The sequence below is a fragment of the Prinia subflava genome, chromosome 4 (genome assembly GCF_021018805.1).
Source record: "Prinia subflava isolate CZ2003 ecotype Zambia chromosome 4, Cam_Psub_1.2, whole genome shotgun sequence".
Lineage (NCBI taxonomy): Eukaryota > Metazoa > Chordata > Aves > Passeriformes > Cisticolidae > Prinia > Prinia subflava.
The window spans coordinates 33,984,792-34,001,694 of record NC_086250.1 but is presented as its reverse complement, the minus strand read 5'-3'; the positions used below and the strand labels follow the sequence as shown (position 1 = coordinate 34,001,694).

General features: G+C 36.7%; 1 protein-coding gene across 2 annotated transcripts in view; it reads right to left on the bottom strand.

Annotated features, from left to right (window-relative positions):
- Nucleotides 1–16,903, bottom strand: part of PPFIA2 (PTPRF interacting protein alpha 2) — a 205,659-nt gene that overhangs the window by 108,220 nt on the left and 80,536 nt on the right. For both annotated transcript variants that reach the window (XM_063396404.1, XM_063396405.1), the window contains exon 2: nucleotides 9,112–9,213. In XM_063396404.1, coding sequence (XP_063252474.1) covers nucleotides 9,112–9,213 — 102 coding nt within the window. The remainder of the gene's footprint in view (nucleotides 1–9,111; nucleotides 9,214–16,903) is intronic.

Below are 16,903 nucleotides of genomic sequence, written 5' to 3'. Positions count from 1 at the left end.
TCCTTCCATAGGTCTGTAGTTGTCTAGTGCTCAAACTGACACCCACTAAACCAGTACAGGGTAACAAAACCTTGGCAAACTTTTTTCAGCCTAACTCTGAGCAAATTTATCGTATTTGGTGTCCTACTACCCTGAATTACTTATCTCCCAGACAAATGCTGTGATGATCAGGGACTTCTGAGAGCCTGTATGCAAGACTTAGTTGGAAAGGAAAATGGGAAAATCTGGTTTAGGAGAGAAGAAAAGTGACGGTGATATGGAAATCTTGTCATGGAAAAATATTCATGACAGAAGGAATTACACATAACCTATAGCAGAGAGATAAAGGAAGAACACACAAAAAACCTCCTAACACACATCCAGAACCTCATTTTGAACTGGTGCAGACAGACAATCCCAACAGGGAAGGAGAAGTCAGCATGGACAGAAGACAAGAAACTTGCTAAGGAAATGCAGAATGGAGATCAAAAAGAGTGACAAAGAGACAAAACAAGTTCAACAAGGTTTTCAAGTATAAGAAGAGAGCAGAGTGGTGGGAACTCAGAATTTCTAATGGAGTGTTTGTAGAGGAATTTGCTGTTTGAGATGAACAGTACAGCACTCTAGCCTTTTTCAGAGCTACAGATAACATATTTGGGTTACGTTGCTGCCATTAGAAACATTGATAATACATAACACTAAACCAATGACAATCACCCATTTAGCATACACAAAAGCTATGTTTGTTTCTTGGCTTAGAACTACCATTTCAGAGGAGAAAAAGACATATTCCCATGTCTGCATGCATTTCATAGTTGTTACATAAATCAAGTGCAAAATGCTGCGTTGTGCATTTTACTGTATACAGATTCTCACAGCTGTGTCAAAAGACCCGTGGAGAACTAAAACAGTGCTTGTGAAATTTTATAATTCTCCTTTCTGTACTTATTTACTCAAGCATTTGCAGCCACTCATTCTTCTGGAAACTACCTCTGAACACTGGAATTTTCCTTACCGTCAGCTCTAGGAATGCTCAAGAAGGCGTGCTACCATAGGTTTCTTGTTTGTAAAAATTCTTAGTTTTGCTTTTCAACAAAAATAATCTCTATTTCTTCACAAATTCTGTGAGCACTGCAAACAACAAAACCAGCTGAGCAGGGAATATTTTAACCAGGTCTCTTAGCGAAACATTACTCCCAGTTCTGCTGAAAGGGGAAAAACCTAAAGGGTAGGACATCTGACTGTGACTGACAGCCTGATAGCAAATCCTTGCCCCCTGGTCTGGTGAAATGCTAGATTTACAGAATAATAGAATTGTTTCAATTGGAAAAAAACTCTAATCATCTAATCCAAGCATTAACTCAGCACTACCAAGTCCTCCACTAAACAAAGTGCCAAGTGCCACATCTACATATCTTTTAAATATCTCCAGGGTTTAAAACCCTACAATTTCCCTGGGCAGCCTGTTCCAAAATACTGTACCAAATCACCAAGACAACCTTCTTGGTGAAGAAATCTTCCCTAATGCCCAACCTAAACTTCCCCTGGTATAACTTGAGGCCATTTCCTCTTGTACTATCACTTGTTACCTGGGAGAAGGGGCTGAGCCCCACCTGACATGCAGCAGAAGAGAGTGATAAGGTCTCCCCTGAGCCTCCTTTTCTCCAGGGTAAACACCCCAACTTCCTCAGCTGCTCCTTGTAAGACCTGTGCTTCAGATCCTTCACCAGTTTTGTTGCCCTGCTTAGGACATCCAACAATAGCTGGTGTTTTATTCAACTTTTCCCCAGTTACAATTATATTAAAAAGGGATAATAGATCTTCCCTGTTTCCCTGGGAAGTGCAAACATCAACAACACTGACAGAATTATGAAGTGTCTCAGGGCTACACTGATGGGGGAAGGGACTATAAACATAAAAGACTGACACTGAAGATGATGGTGTGTCCAACCAATGTTTAACATTGGAAGGAAATCACAATAACTTGTGGGCATGCAGAGGACTTTCCTCCACATATGTTGCTTCAATATTAAAGAAAAGCATTAATAAACTAAACAGTTGTGAGAACATCACAAGATTTCACATTGAAATAACATTGTAACAATAATAGTAATTCATTTAAACTACAAAAGAATTGTTAGAAAGAGCTTTAGGGATTTCAGTAAGTTGTAATTAAACTCTGGTATTAATAGTAATCATGGGCTGCTGAGCATTTTCTGCTCCCTCACACTGTCAAGCTGTTACAATTGTCAAGCACTCAGAGGGACAGGCAGCTTGCAGAGAAAAGAAGATGAAGATCAACAGCAGCAGGTAGGACAGAATCACCCACGCATCATTGCCATGCTTTTTCTACTGGAAAGCATAAGCTTGACAATGAATTATGAAATAATCTGACAAGTGAGTTTTATGCTGGGCAAATTTTAGGATGCTCAAGATGTCGTGCTGATAATTGTATCTTATGTAAATAGGATTGCTTCTGTAACTCTGGACTTTTTATAAGCATAAAAAATGTATAAAAATAATAATTTAAAGACTGAAAAGTGCTCTAGTGCATATTTTTGAATTAATGTAGCATCTTTTAAGTGTTAATTAGAACTAAATGAACATGAAAGGAGAAAAAATTTAGAATACATCCAGCTTCCTTTATTTCTCAAATGTCTTACGAAGCAATTATGGAAGTGATTGATTTCTGTGAAACAGAAAAGCATGGTTATATTTAATGGTATAAACTACATCAGTGTAGATTGTCACCTAATCTGCTCTACTACATCATACCATAATGTCTACAGGGACATTGATTTACAAATGGAAAATGAAAGAACTTGAAATACTCATTTTAAGGAATGATGGCTCAATAAGTTGAAATTAGTGTGACTCAGAGTTTGCTATTACAGGACCTGGATTTTAATCAATATAAAATATTTTATCTTAACTTCCATTATTTTCAAAAAACTTGTTTGTAGAAAAAGTTCACAGCAGGATAATAAATGGAGAAATTAAAGAATCTGCAGACGGCAATGGAGAGAAAAGGAGAGTCATAAACAACGAAGTACAGGGAAAAAACATAAAAGAAAATACTTCTACTGAAATTTAGATTAAAGATTTAGCTTAAAGATATTTCTTAGAGGAATGAGGTAACCTACTAAGAAGACAATTTTCTTTTCAGATTCAGCTTAGAATTTCTCACCAGCACAGGAAAAACTGAATTTTGTTTCAGTCTATATTCAGAATTCACATTGTTCAGTGAATCTCCATCTCTGGTGTGAGCAGAGAAGACAAGTAAAATAAGCAGGCATGGGGTTGAAGAGTACCTCTCAAATCAGGGATTTCTTCAGCATTATTGCACAGTGATGGAAACCACTTCTCACCTGTGGTCACGTGGTGTGACCTCCAACAGCTACACTGGTAAATTAACAGTGAAAATCTTTCTCTGAAAAAATAAAGTTACAGCCCAACTACTGCAATGTGTCCCATGTCTGTCCTTCTACACAGAAACCAAAATGCAAGCAATCTAAAACCTTAATGAAATCACACCTATGGGAAACAAAGGTGTGAAAGAAAATGTAACAATCAGATAAAGACACAAATAATAGGAAGAAGAGGGAATTTATAAGAATAATGAATAGAAATATAAAAACCATTCTGCAAAGATTACCTAAAAACACATAGTTATATAAAAACATATAGTTATGGAATAACTATATGTTACAATTACTATTTGTTGTTACACTAGTTTCTGACAGAAGTTCTTTTTCTTGAAAGAAGAGACACGTGAATCTACATGATAGTTAATTATATTGAGGCAATGATATATACTGTAACTTATATTATTGAATTAATGTTTTGCCATTTGCAGAACTTTAGGAGACAGATATACTTATTTTCATGTGTCCAGTGTTTTTAGACTGTAAGAACTCCTCATGTTTAAAAAAGAAATAGAGTTCCTGACTATTTTCAGCATCTATGAAGTTGATTTAATTAAAAGGACCTATGAGAAAATAAGCTAAAATAGGTAAAACCATACTTTAAAATACATTACTATTTTAAAGAGTTTCCCAACAGAGAAGAAGGGAATTTGAATCATAAAATGCAAGATTAAGTTCTGATCTACAGGTATAATGACACTGCAGTCCATAATTGAAGATGTTTCATAAACCATTCAATAATGGAGAAAATAAAATATGAATAAAATTAGATATAACTGAGCCTTTTCACTTTAATAAGTGCTTTATCTGCTAAGGCATGAAACAAAAGAGAGTAAATGACATTGCCTTTATTACTGCTGTTTCATTTATGAACACGTATAATTTTTTTTGTTTCTAAACTGTTAGAACTAAAATATTTCAGACCAATTTGAGTTAAAAATATATACTTTATTCAAAAAGCACATGTATGTATCTGGTCCTTTTTATTGTTGTTGTAGGGAAAATACACCATCAGATTAATCTAATTAATTAATAGTAATTTGTCGGAGTCCATGTTTCCATGGATCCTCCACAGAGAGTGAAAAGTACAGAGATAGAATTAAAACCTTCAGAAAAATTAGAATATATAAAAGCTTTAGATACATAAAGTAGAAATCTAACCCTGAGCCTTAAGTTTTACATGCCCTAAGTCCTAGTTCAGTGTAGAAGGACACAGCTTCAGACCTAGTGATAGAGTACAGACATAACAAAAATAGAGTAGGGTACTGTTTATAATTTTTAGTATGAGTTTTATGTACAACAAGGTAGAACCTTATGCTGGTAAGATAGAGTTTTACGTTAATAGATATGCTTTGTGCGTAGGTTTTGACGCTGATTTTCGTAGTTTTACAAACTTTAGAATTGTACCTAGATTGGCTAGTGTGTAGATAAACAATATGAATATGCATTTTGCAATTTGGGATAAAAAGCCTCTGTGTCAGTCAGTCAGGGGGACGGATCGGAGGAATTGGTCGAGTGATCAATCTGATCAATCGATCCAACCTCCACCTCCTGCAGCCTGAGGAAGGAGCCTTGCCAGGGAGCCGAATGGGATTCTAAAGGTATCATCTATTGTAGCCTGGGATCTGGGCCCTGGGGTCCCATTCCTTCCCCCTGCGAGGGTGCAGGACCCCAGGGACCCTTCCTTGTTCCTGCGACCCTGCTTTTGGGAACTCTGCCGAGTTGGGGACCCCTCCACTGCCACTGTGATCCCTGCGGCTGGGACCCCTGTCTGGGATCTGTGATCTTGTGTTCCCTTTCTGTGATTGTGACCCCACGGTTGGAAAACCCTGCTTGGGGTCAGGAGATGGGAGGCTGATTTACCTAGAGGCTGTAATGTCAGATATGTGCTTTGCTTGTAGTCTTACTAGTTTTGCTTGTTAGGAATTCTATGCTTTGTTTGCTGTTTCATTAGAACTCAGTGTGTTAAGATTTCTATGCTTTGGTTATTGTCTTGTTTAGACTTTGTTTGCCTAGGTTTATAATTGATTGTAGAATAAGGCCGCTCTCAGAACTCTTGTGCCTTCAGATATGTGCTTTTGTATAAATAAATTACTCTATTTAGATACTAAAATGCTGTAAGACCTTATAGATACTTTAAACCTGTAAAACGACCTAGGCAGTAATTAATCTATCGTACTCTAACACTTTTTTAGCTACCAAATCAACACCCAAATTTTCTCATATTAATATTCTGATCTAATAAACTAATCCTATGCATTTTTCTACTTTTAAAGAATACAGGCTGAGACAAAATAATCATTATAATTTAAACAGCCAAAGTAACATTATTTTTTAATTTCCATTAAATAACATGCTAGATCACACTGATTTATCTTCCAACTTCAGAAAAGATGCTCTTTCTACATGCTATAGGTGACCATTCTATCTAGAGACTATGCAGAGAAATAACTGTAAGAGTTTCTATTAGGATATTTTTGTGTCTATTTTCAAAGTCCCCTACAATGGCCTTCCAGAGAGAACCTGTCTGTCTTCCCGTCAGCAGTGCCACACAAGCAGCTCTCCCACACTTTCTATTCTGCCTCGTGTATTGATAGATTAAGTTGCCAGCTATGTTCTTAACATGAAAATATTTCTACTGTAATATGTCAGAAAAAGTTAATTATCATAGGCAGCAAAAATACACATTCAACAGCAAATGCCTCAGAATGCTGCTAGAAGGATTGAGTAGAAACTTGATTAAATATTGGGGTAAGGTTTAATTTCTGGTACTTTGGCTGAGATCTGAAATGTATGTGTCCCAAAAAGTGTAATTCCATCCTGGTCTCTCCCTCTTACCATCAAGGTCTACTGCTACAGCTTGTCATAGGGCAGGAAATCAGGATGTGAAATCAGTTTTCTGTTTTGTTTTTTTATGTGATAAGCAACAACTATGTGAGGCTGTTGCCAGAAAATAAAAAAACCCACATAGGTGTGGGTCTAGGCATAACTGAAAATGTAAAGAGGACTTGGAAGGCTGGTATGTACTCAGAACCTGATTGAATTGCCACTTTCATTCCTTTCTGCTGATATTCAGTTTGAAGAAGGACAAATCAAATAATATCTTCTTTGCTATTACCCCAAGGAGATAAAAGGTTGCATTAAAAAATTTAAAAGCTGCAATTCAGAACTGAACATCTCCATTTAAAAGCCGCAGGAAGTGCTGCTTGGGACAAGGTGGTTCCCGTGAGTAGTTCCATTATGTGTGGTAATTCATGAGTGTGTCCTGGGGGGTCAGGTGAGCCTCATGAATGTAGCCAAGCTAGGGCTGGCTTAAGTGCGAACATGAGAGGGATGGACAAAAGATGCATCAGTCGGACTAACTTTACATATGAGAAAAGACATTTAATTATCCCACTGTGAAAATGTCCTCCACGTATTATTATTCTATTAGAATCCTTGCTAAATTAACAGAAACATTTTGGAGCAATTTTTTTTCCTTACAAAATACTACTGCTGTTTTGCATTAATAACACCATCAATCTCAGTTTGAGAAAGTGCCTCTTTATAGGCAATGCCTTCCCAATGAATGCTGCTGGAAATCTCATCACTAGCACATCATTGACTGTGTGCTGAAAAGAACAGCTTTGCAGCTAAAATGCTCATCTTTCCCTATCAAAGGAGTGTCCCTATAGAAGACAGCATGACTATTACAGCCAAGTCTGAGATATATTGTAGTATATGGTAGCTTAAAGCTTGGCAAGAGCATAAATATGACATGATGGGCTAATAACTTTTCAATGAAAATGCTGGAGGTCAGGGTATGTCATGTCTCTGAATTTTTTCTCTTTCATTCTCCATTAATATTTGGGCACTATCTTCCCCTTGTTTGCTGTAACATCTCCTGCATTCCCTATATTTTTTCATAATCTAAACATTTTGATCTCTAGCTTCATCATAATTTTGAAAACACACTGTTAGCATTTACTAATTTTAACTGCAAGGACTTGCAAGGATTACTTACAACACTGTAACTCCCATTTGTTGATATTTATTCTGGAAAACCTCTTACCAATTTTTCTTTTACATAGCACAAGAAATGCAAGAATGGATGATCTTTAAGCTTCTTGTTCTGCAAAGAAACTGCCTGTGACAGAGATCAGTCTGACTTGGGAAGATGACTTGCAGTTGAGTCATCTTCCCTTTCTCTCACAGTTCTTTGGCAAGTGGTTATCTTTGGCTACTAGGCTGCCTTGGAATTTTTGCTAGCTTGCACTGCTTATATCAGACCCACACTACGTATTGGTGCTCTGCAGTTTTAACACACTAAAGCTGGTGTTCAGTGGACTTTGGAGTGAAATGGATAAAACATTTTTTAAATTAAAATACTAAAATAATACACATGTAGGAGTTACTGATAATTTAAGCAGCTATAGAAAGTCTTAAGACTTTTCTTCAGCTGACATGATTTGGTAAACCTGGAAAATGCAGTGCAGTTCTTACATGTTTCTCAAAATTAATTAATCAATTAGTGGGAGAAAAAGTAGGTCTCACTTATAACTCCCATAAGATTTTCCAAACTCATCACCTTTAAGAACTTTGTGTGTGATGAGATCATGTCCTGAATGTCCAGGAAAGCATAGAGGTAGCTGGGTCAACTTTGCCTCTTTGGTTTCATCTGTCCTCCTTTGAATTTCAGATCTCTGGCACTCTGTGGTGGGAAGAATGGGAAGGTGGGAAGAAGAAAGCAGGTAGGAAGGCCATCTCTCAGGTCTTTTGGCATATATATTGTTAGATGCTCTTCAAAATGCAAATTAGCTGACAAAGAAGAGGTGTTAACTGAGCATCCAAAGTGCTATTAGTTTATTAAGAACAGAAAAATGGGCAAAGTTGCACAGGTCACAGAAGAACAAAATATGGATATGAGAAATCATCCTTGGTGTTCAGCCTCTGAGATTTATTTTGTATGTTTGCTACCAGCCTGACTCCCACCTGATCTGGGACTACTCCATCTCTTTCCTCACACCTTTCCACAAAAACCATAAAGTCTCCTCTGCTACCCTTTTGTGTTTCTAGATCAATTCTGCCTTTGCCCAGATGCTTTTAAGTGCAAATTTTTTTATTCTGAAAATAATTCTGTCCATCATTTGAGAATTTCAGAAGGTTCTGTGTCATATATTCTTGTTCCCAGACAGAACAAGACAGAACAATCTTCTGATTGAAGCAGAATATGATAAATTTCAAGACTGAATCTTGTCCCCACTCAGCTCTATGGCAAACGACATTTACTTCAAGGGTCACAAGGCTGCATGTAGACTGAACAGCAGACTGCCTGTGGTATGTGTGGCAGGCCCCATCTCATTCTTACACAGACTGAATCCAAGGCACAAGGCAAAATTGGTTGTCTGTTGTAACCTTGCCTTTTGCCTTGACAAGAGGTGAGGATATGTGCAGGGTACTCAGGCTTAGAAGGCTGCAGGAATCCCTTGCCTTAAAAGACATTTAAACTTTATCACGTTACATACTAAATCTCCTTTAATTGTAATTGTTTGCAATATATCTGACTAATATACTCATTTCCTTCATGACTGTACCGTGGTAGATATGTCCTGCAACTTGGAATCTCCTTTACCCATGAAAATACTGGAATTTTGTCTTATTCATACAAATGAAGATCTAGATTTATATGTAAGTTTACACACACATGATATCCAGAGAAGATACTTACTCTTGTGTTGTTTCTTTCAGCTTTTAGTTCTGAAATCTCTTCCTCTTTTTCAAGCAGCTGTTCCCTGCATGCATTTAATTCTTTTGTCAGTGCAGCAAATTCCTGTAGAATAGAATTATATATGAAGTTACTCTATATGTAAGCACTAGCATAATCAAATACATGTACGTTCTAGAGTTGAAGGATTTAAAAAAATTTAGAAATCATCAACACAAACTAAAATAACATATGTAAGCTTCAGCATCTACCAAAATAATTTCAAGTCTAGACAAAGCTAATAAAAGGTAACTACTGATTTAAGTTTAGAAACAAAAGAACATTCAGAATGATGGCAACATCTCCCATACATAAGCTATCATCAGAACCACACCAGAAGAAGAACAGAACCAGCCAATTTCATAGCAACAGAAACACCACATTTCACACATAAGAAGGTTCAACTCAACATACCCACTTAGGAGCATTCTTGCCACTTCCTAAGGTGGCCTTTGCAACATGCCATGGGAGAAAAAAGGTATTTGCTAATCAAAATCTACCTAATATCAGATTAACATGAGTAATACATGAGTTGTGAAAAAAATGCTCTACTTGATATCAAAGTTAACCATTATAATGATTTCAGCCATTATAGTGAAAGGCTGTGATGACTCAGAACAATATTTTTTAGTCGGAATGAATTTCCTGTGAATTAACAACACAAAATGAAACTGCTCCTGATGTTCAGTTTTATGCATGAAACTAACAGGTATACTGAGAAACATCTTTTAGTTTTCAAAACTCCTATTAAAATGTCTTGAATTTAACATTGCTGTAGCTCTTCAACAATATACATAAATTTTTGTCTATACAAAGGGCAGCCACAGAGTTGTCATTAATTTCAATAAGGAAAAGGTTTCACTCCATATGTTTTCATTTTGACAACCATAAGATATACTGAGCTATAGTGGTTAATTTTATCCCTTACAGCAGAAAGATGCTACATATCTCACAAACACAGTAAGGTAAAGAATGAAAAGCCTTTAAGATTTGTGATCGTGTTTTAAGAAAAAAAGATCTTGAACAGCATTGCTGTTTAACAAAGTTCTATACATATTTTTAAATACTGGGTTAATTTTAATTTGACCAGAACGGTCAGTGCATAAGAGCCCACCAGCCCACAAGCAACCAGTTATACTGTACTCCACGAGAAAGCAGTTCAAAAAAAACCATGTCCAGTTGGTTTATCTTCTCAGCAAGTAGGATGAGGCTGACTAAATCTACTTATTTAAGTCAAAAGCTACTGATGATCTCAAAAAGGCTTGGTTTGCTGTTTCTCCTCAAGCTGTGGAAAGCAGCTTTTATCTGAAGTAAATAGGTGTTCAACAGAAATTTGGTGGGTACTCCTAGTCCCCTTCTGTTTGAGTCAAGTTTTTAAATAGTTAACAGTACATAGTATTATGTCTTAAAATTATTCAATTAAATTTCAAGTAATATTCTGAAAACATGTAACTAAGAGTGCTTTAGTTTTCTTTCATTTTTTAGCACCTGGAACTGGAAGGCTAGTAGATCTCCATGTGAATTGCATAGTAAGAAAGAGAGTGTTGTTCTGATATCATCAATACATTTTGTTTTAGACACTGACTGTGGATCACATGAACCATATAATGATGTTTTTGATGTCCTGCCTTCTAATCGGTATTTGCTTTTTACACCCTAGTGGTCAGGGACATTTAAGGCTACACAGTATATTTGATGTTAGTTTACCTTTGAAAATGAGATTTATATTGTAACATTCCTGCCTTGCTTTTCAAAAGTATCATTAAACCTTCTGCCTGTAGGTCTTAAATTAGGATTCAGAAGTTACCAGTGTTATTAATTATTATTATATTAATATATAATTATTACACATTATATTAATATATTAATAACAGTGTTATTCTGCTGAGATTTTTTAAAAAAGCCTCCTGTCCTTAAGGTTGAATACTGAACAAAAAATAGTTAATAGAAGGTAATGATCTCAACTCACACTGAATCAGCATTTTGAAGCACAAAACCACACATAAACACAAACTTCTCTACAGCCCTACAGGGTGGAGCCCTTGTTACTAATTTACATACACATAGATTAGTGTCTAATGCTCTCAGAGTCTCACAGCATAAACTTCCAGTGTAATCTGTGGAGTATGTTGTTGCTGTTTATGTTTTCACATTTCTTGGTATTGTTTGAGCTGGAATTAAAATAGACATTTTGGCATATGCTTGTGCCATCCGGATGGGTGACAGGTGGTGGCAAGGATAACAAATGTCATCTGGTGACTTACAGTTCGAGTACTGAACTACAGTAAGGCAAACCAGCCTGGTAACCTGCACTGGCTGCTTTCCTTGCAAATAAAAAGAGATATGTTTATCAAATTGCACATCTTTGCTGTGCCAAGGCAAGCCTGCTTCCTGTGCAGTCCCTAACACTTTGGTCAAAATAATCTCAAATAACAAAGGAATGAAGATCCTACTAGCAAGCTGAGCAGCATGGAGTTTATTCTTAGGGTAATTTTGTCTGGTCATCAGTGTAAATTTTCCCTTGCTTTTAAGCAAACTGTTACTCAAAATTCTGCTCCCAGAGAGTCCAATACCTAATGTAATGTTTCAGCTCCAAATATCTTCATTTTACATATATAACTTCTATTAGCATCTACCTTAGCCAGGCTACCTGTTTCTATTGTTTTAGATTTTGTTACTTGAGTGGCCAACATTGTCCTTTCAAGCCTATTAATTATTCCGTTGCTGCTGCTGCTCTCTGAAATTTCTCAGTGCTTTTGACATACTTGCAGTGCATGTCACCTCTTCATATGTCTGGAGCCCAAGTGGCCAACTTCATCTGAAGTACTAGAGACTGTTCATTCATCAAGAGCTTGGAATTCTCAGAGTGGAATGATGACAGAAAGAGGGCTTTATTCCTTGTGTTTATATCATAAGCCTTTTACAAGGAAAGTCTCAAAGTAAATGGAGTTTCCCCCAGAGCTTTACAAATTATTGTTTCTGTTACATCTCTTTTCATAAATTAATAACTGGGATAAAACCTCACAACTTCCAAATAATACTTCCAAAAATATATGTAAAACTTCTTTTACAAATAACCTATTTATCCAAGATACCCCTGCGACCAATGCTCCAGGAAACCTTTTTTTTTCCCCCACAGGTTCTTTGCCAAGCAAAGCATACTTTTGTTTTAACATAACATCCAGTTATGTAATAAATGACATGTGATGATAATGGCCTCTGCTCATGCAATTCCCTCATATATTTATACAGGGATCAAGGGAGTACTGTCATCTGGAATTACTGTTTGCAGCAGAAATCTTGCATGGTCAGTGACCACGACAGTCAGTCATACTTTGGGAGCCCTGAAGGTAATATCTGTTGCATAACTAATAGGAGTTGACAGGCACAATTGCACTCCTAAAGCTCATATAGAAGTTGTATGGCAGTAAAGCTAATTAAGAACTGAAGTGAATTAAAACTGTATGAAAATTATTCAGTTGATTGTACTGGTTTTATATCATGACATGGAGATGTTTGAAAATTTTTTTCAAGATAAATAATCTGAAAGAGCATTGTTTTCCCCATCTGAAGAAACATAATCTCAGAGCCTGTCTCTTGCTGCTTGTCTTTTTCTCTTAACACTTGGCCTATGAAATTAAGTGTTGAAAACCAATTGAACAGAAATTTGTAGCCACTAAAAGGACCAGTAGGAGTTACCAATAAACAAAATTCAAGGGCTTCCCTGGTGAAGCAGCTGAAATACAGTTGGAGCAGAGGCTGGAAGGTGCCTGAGAGAGTGAGATGCCATCGGGACAGGAAGGCTGGCAGCCCTGCCAGATGTGCTGGCAGCAGGTCAGGGCAGGGGAGGCATACTACAGCTCTCTCACCATTAAATTTCTGCCTCTAGGGGCAGGCTCAAGAAATCCTGCTTTCACTGTTCCCAGGAAAGGCCTGCAAGGTTTATTTTTTATGACCAAATACACATAAAACATACAAAACTAGTCTCCAAGTTGAGGGTATGCCACAGAAATTATCAGATCTCTGGTGCTCAGCTGTTCAGAATATGATCCAGTCCAAATTGAGCTGAAATGAAAACACAGTCTCTCATCATCCCCCCAAAAACTACTGAAATAAAGTAGTTTTGTGACAATAATAACAAAATCTAAATTAAAAACACATAAAATTCAGTTTTGGAGACATTTAGGAGATTCAGCCTAAAGTTGCCTCCTCTGGATTTTCCATCATTGAACCACAGTTCATTTCAGGAATGAGTGAGTAAACTAATCTCTGCATAGAAAAAGAATGGTAGGGTTTTATTTTATGTTCAACACAAGTTATGTCAATCAATTTCCTTTCTTACAAATTTAGAAGTAATCCATTTAACACAGAAAATCACTGTCTACTATAGTTACCTCCGAGTTTTAACCTTTTATATATTAAGTTTTCATCCAATCCATTTGTGTGGGGCAGGGAGAAAAAAAAGGCATCTTCTTTCCTTTCTTATTGTTCTGTCACTGGAAATGTTCTTGGAAATTCTTCATGCCTTTTAAATTACCAAGGATTTATTTTAACAATTTTGGCAGAACACTGACTTCATCCTTGTTGATTCTTATTAACAGAACAAAATACAAAAAAATTCTGGACTTAATTCACTATTTATCTTCTTGCTACAAAAAAAGTCATAATAAATGCACCTTGATTATAAGCTAGGTTGAATGCAAGATTTTCCCCATCCCTGTGAGTTTTCAAGGCCAGGCTGGATGGGGCTTACAGAAACCTGATCTAGTGAAAGGTGTCCTGCCCATGGCAGGGGGTTTGGAACTAAATGAACCTTAAGATCCCTTCCAATTCAGGTCATTCAATGATTCCTTGATTCTGTGATTTAAACTTGTGGGTTTGGTGTCAGTTATCTAAAATGTTCATTGTTACATTACTGCTCAAAAAAATGAGAGCTCATTTGCACACATGTTTTAGGTTGGACATTTACTCTGAAATACTGTAATATAACAGGACCTGGGTAAATAAATGGAAATCTGTTTGCATCTCAGGACTAAAATTTTGATCTCCTCATACATAAAAGCAAACCTTTCAAAACTGTAGAGCAGTCTCCGAATTAGTCTTTTAAAGAGTATCAGAGTAGTTTGCACTATGATGTTTTTGTAGAGTGTTTTCTCTACTTCTCCACAAATAAATGTAAACAAAATTGATTTTGTCTCTGTTTTCCACATTTTTTAGGCACTGGAATTTATTTTTTACCATTGCTTCAAAAAATTAGCCACCAGAGGATCTGGGTTGGCCAAGTCATGTTGAACTACTTTAGCTTTAATACGAACTGAGTGTTACTCTGACTCAGATGGGGAATAATTCCTCTCTACAGACAGTGGCTCTTCCAGCAGTTCTTACAGAGACATTTACAGAAACAATTTGAAACACAATTAATGTCCCATAACACCTGCTGGAAGAGGATCAAGGGATCAGTGCTGGATTTACCAGCACTGGTTTGGGTTGCATAGTGGTCTGCAAGACATCTAAAATGTGGGAAGTAGGCTAAGTGTCACAACCTGAGAGTTCCATTAATTGACAAAGCAAGATGAAGAGTTGCACCGGGGGAGGTATAGACTGGATGTTAGGAAGTGGTGGAATCAACTCTGCTGGAAGCATTCAAAACATGTGAATGTGGCACTTAGGGACATAATTTAGTGGTGAACCTGGCAGTGCTGGGTTATGGACTCAATGATTTTTGAGTCTTTTCCAGCCACTATTCGATTATTCTAAGACGATAACAAGATGTCTGTTATGTAAGAGAGAGAACTAATTGTCCTGGTTTCAGCTAGGGTAGAGTTAATTTCTTCCCAGTAGCTGTTTTAGTGCGGTGTTTGGGATTTGGAAAGAGGAGGGTATTAGTAACATGCTGATGTTTTGATTTTCAGCTAAGTTGTGTTAATCCTAAATCAGGAACCCATTTTTTCCTTTTCTCATGCTCTGCCAGTGAGGAGGTATACCAAAGAAACTGGGGAGGAGCACAGCTGGGACAGGTGACCTGAACTGACCAAAGAGACACCACAGAACGTCATGCCCAGTATGTAAACTGGGGGGAGTTGCTGAAAGGGTGGCTGAGCTGGGTTCAGGAAGAGGAATCTGACATTGGTCAGCATGTGGTGAGCACCTGCATTGTGCATCACTTTTTTTCTTCTTCTTCTTCCTCTTCTTCTTCTTCTTTCTCACTATTATTATTGCATTTTATTTTATTTTCACTTATTAAACTGTTCTTCTTCAACAAATTTTACTTCAATTCTCCTCCCCATTCCATCAGGGTGGGGGGATGACAGAGGGGAGGCTGAGTGATTGGCTCTGTGGTGTTTCATATCCAGCTGGGCTGAAAACCATGACATTCAGTAACACAGTGGACTTGACACCCAATTTTTAATTTTCTTTTTCCCTAAAATGTGGGCAGTGACTGAAGTTTTGAGATGTGTAGCCATTTACCCACACAGAAGCACACAGCCAATGCTCTTGGAAGAAAGAAAAAACATTTCAGAGGCTCAGAGCCCATGTAAACATCTATAAGAATTATTAATTCCAATACATTCACTGAAAACAAAATTTGACAAATGCAGAACTGTTACATAGCTTTCCATCAAGAAAAATTCCTTCCTTATATAGTCAGTTGAATCTACACCAGATTTTGAATGAAGTCTTGCAAATATTTAGTTATTCAGCCATCCCCTTCTGGGTAGAAGAAATCATCTCAAGCTAGTTGTCTCTCTGTGCATGGCCTGCTACTGTAAATAAGTAATTTACTATGATAACTGTGTTCCCAGAGTAAGAGAGATAGAAATGCTTTTTTGAGCAAACATAAAAACACTCAAATACCCTTTCAGTACCTGAAAAAAAAGGCCCCAAAAACTTGCTTCTAGAAAAGAACCTCAAATAATAATAGAGAACTGAGGATCATGCTAGATAAAATTTATGTATCTGATTAAGATAATTCAAACTTATTAAATGAATATGGATATGGATTTTATAGAAATGTCACCTAAATTCACCAGCTGTATCATGTTACTTTCATGATTTTTTAGAACAAAAGTGCCACAGTATTCAAAATTATATTTCAAAATTCAGCCAGAAAGAAGCTTTAAATGCATCTGTTTACATGTCAGTTGATGTGACAGCCATTCTAGATAATGGGAAATTCAAAGATGATGGGAAGAACAAACCACTGTCAGGACTTATGATGTAATCTGCCTAATTTTGCTAGTATAAACTTGCCATATAAAGATTAATTCCAACAGATTTTTTGAGTCAAAGAGAATCTCCACAACAAAATGAGTATTATGGCAATGGCTCTGTTTCTGGCAATGGTTTTCCCACACAAGATTACTTCATACAGAAATCTGACACTACAGACAGAAGATATGGGCACAAATATGCCATGATAGTTTTCACTTGAATCTAAGGCAATAATAATATGAATATAATTGATATGGTTTTAGCAATATAACCACATTTATCCATGCATAACTCTCTAATCAGTACCACACAGCCAAACACAAATTTCTTTTCCATTATTCCCCAAATTAGCTTGAAAAATTCTCATGTAGAAGTATCAATTTTACATGACACCATCTAAAAAGTGCCCAGTTGGCATTCCTGGATTCTTCACAGTTAAATTATTTTTAATGGAAAACTGCTAAATAAAGTATGCAATCTGTTGGTTTATTAATATTTTCCCTCTTCCTCTATTTAAATAATTTAGATTTGGTGCTCTGTATTA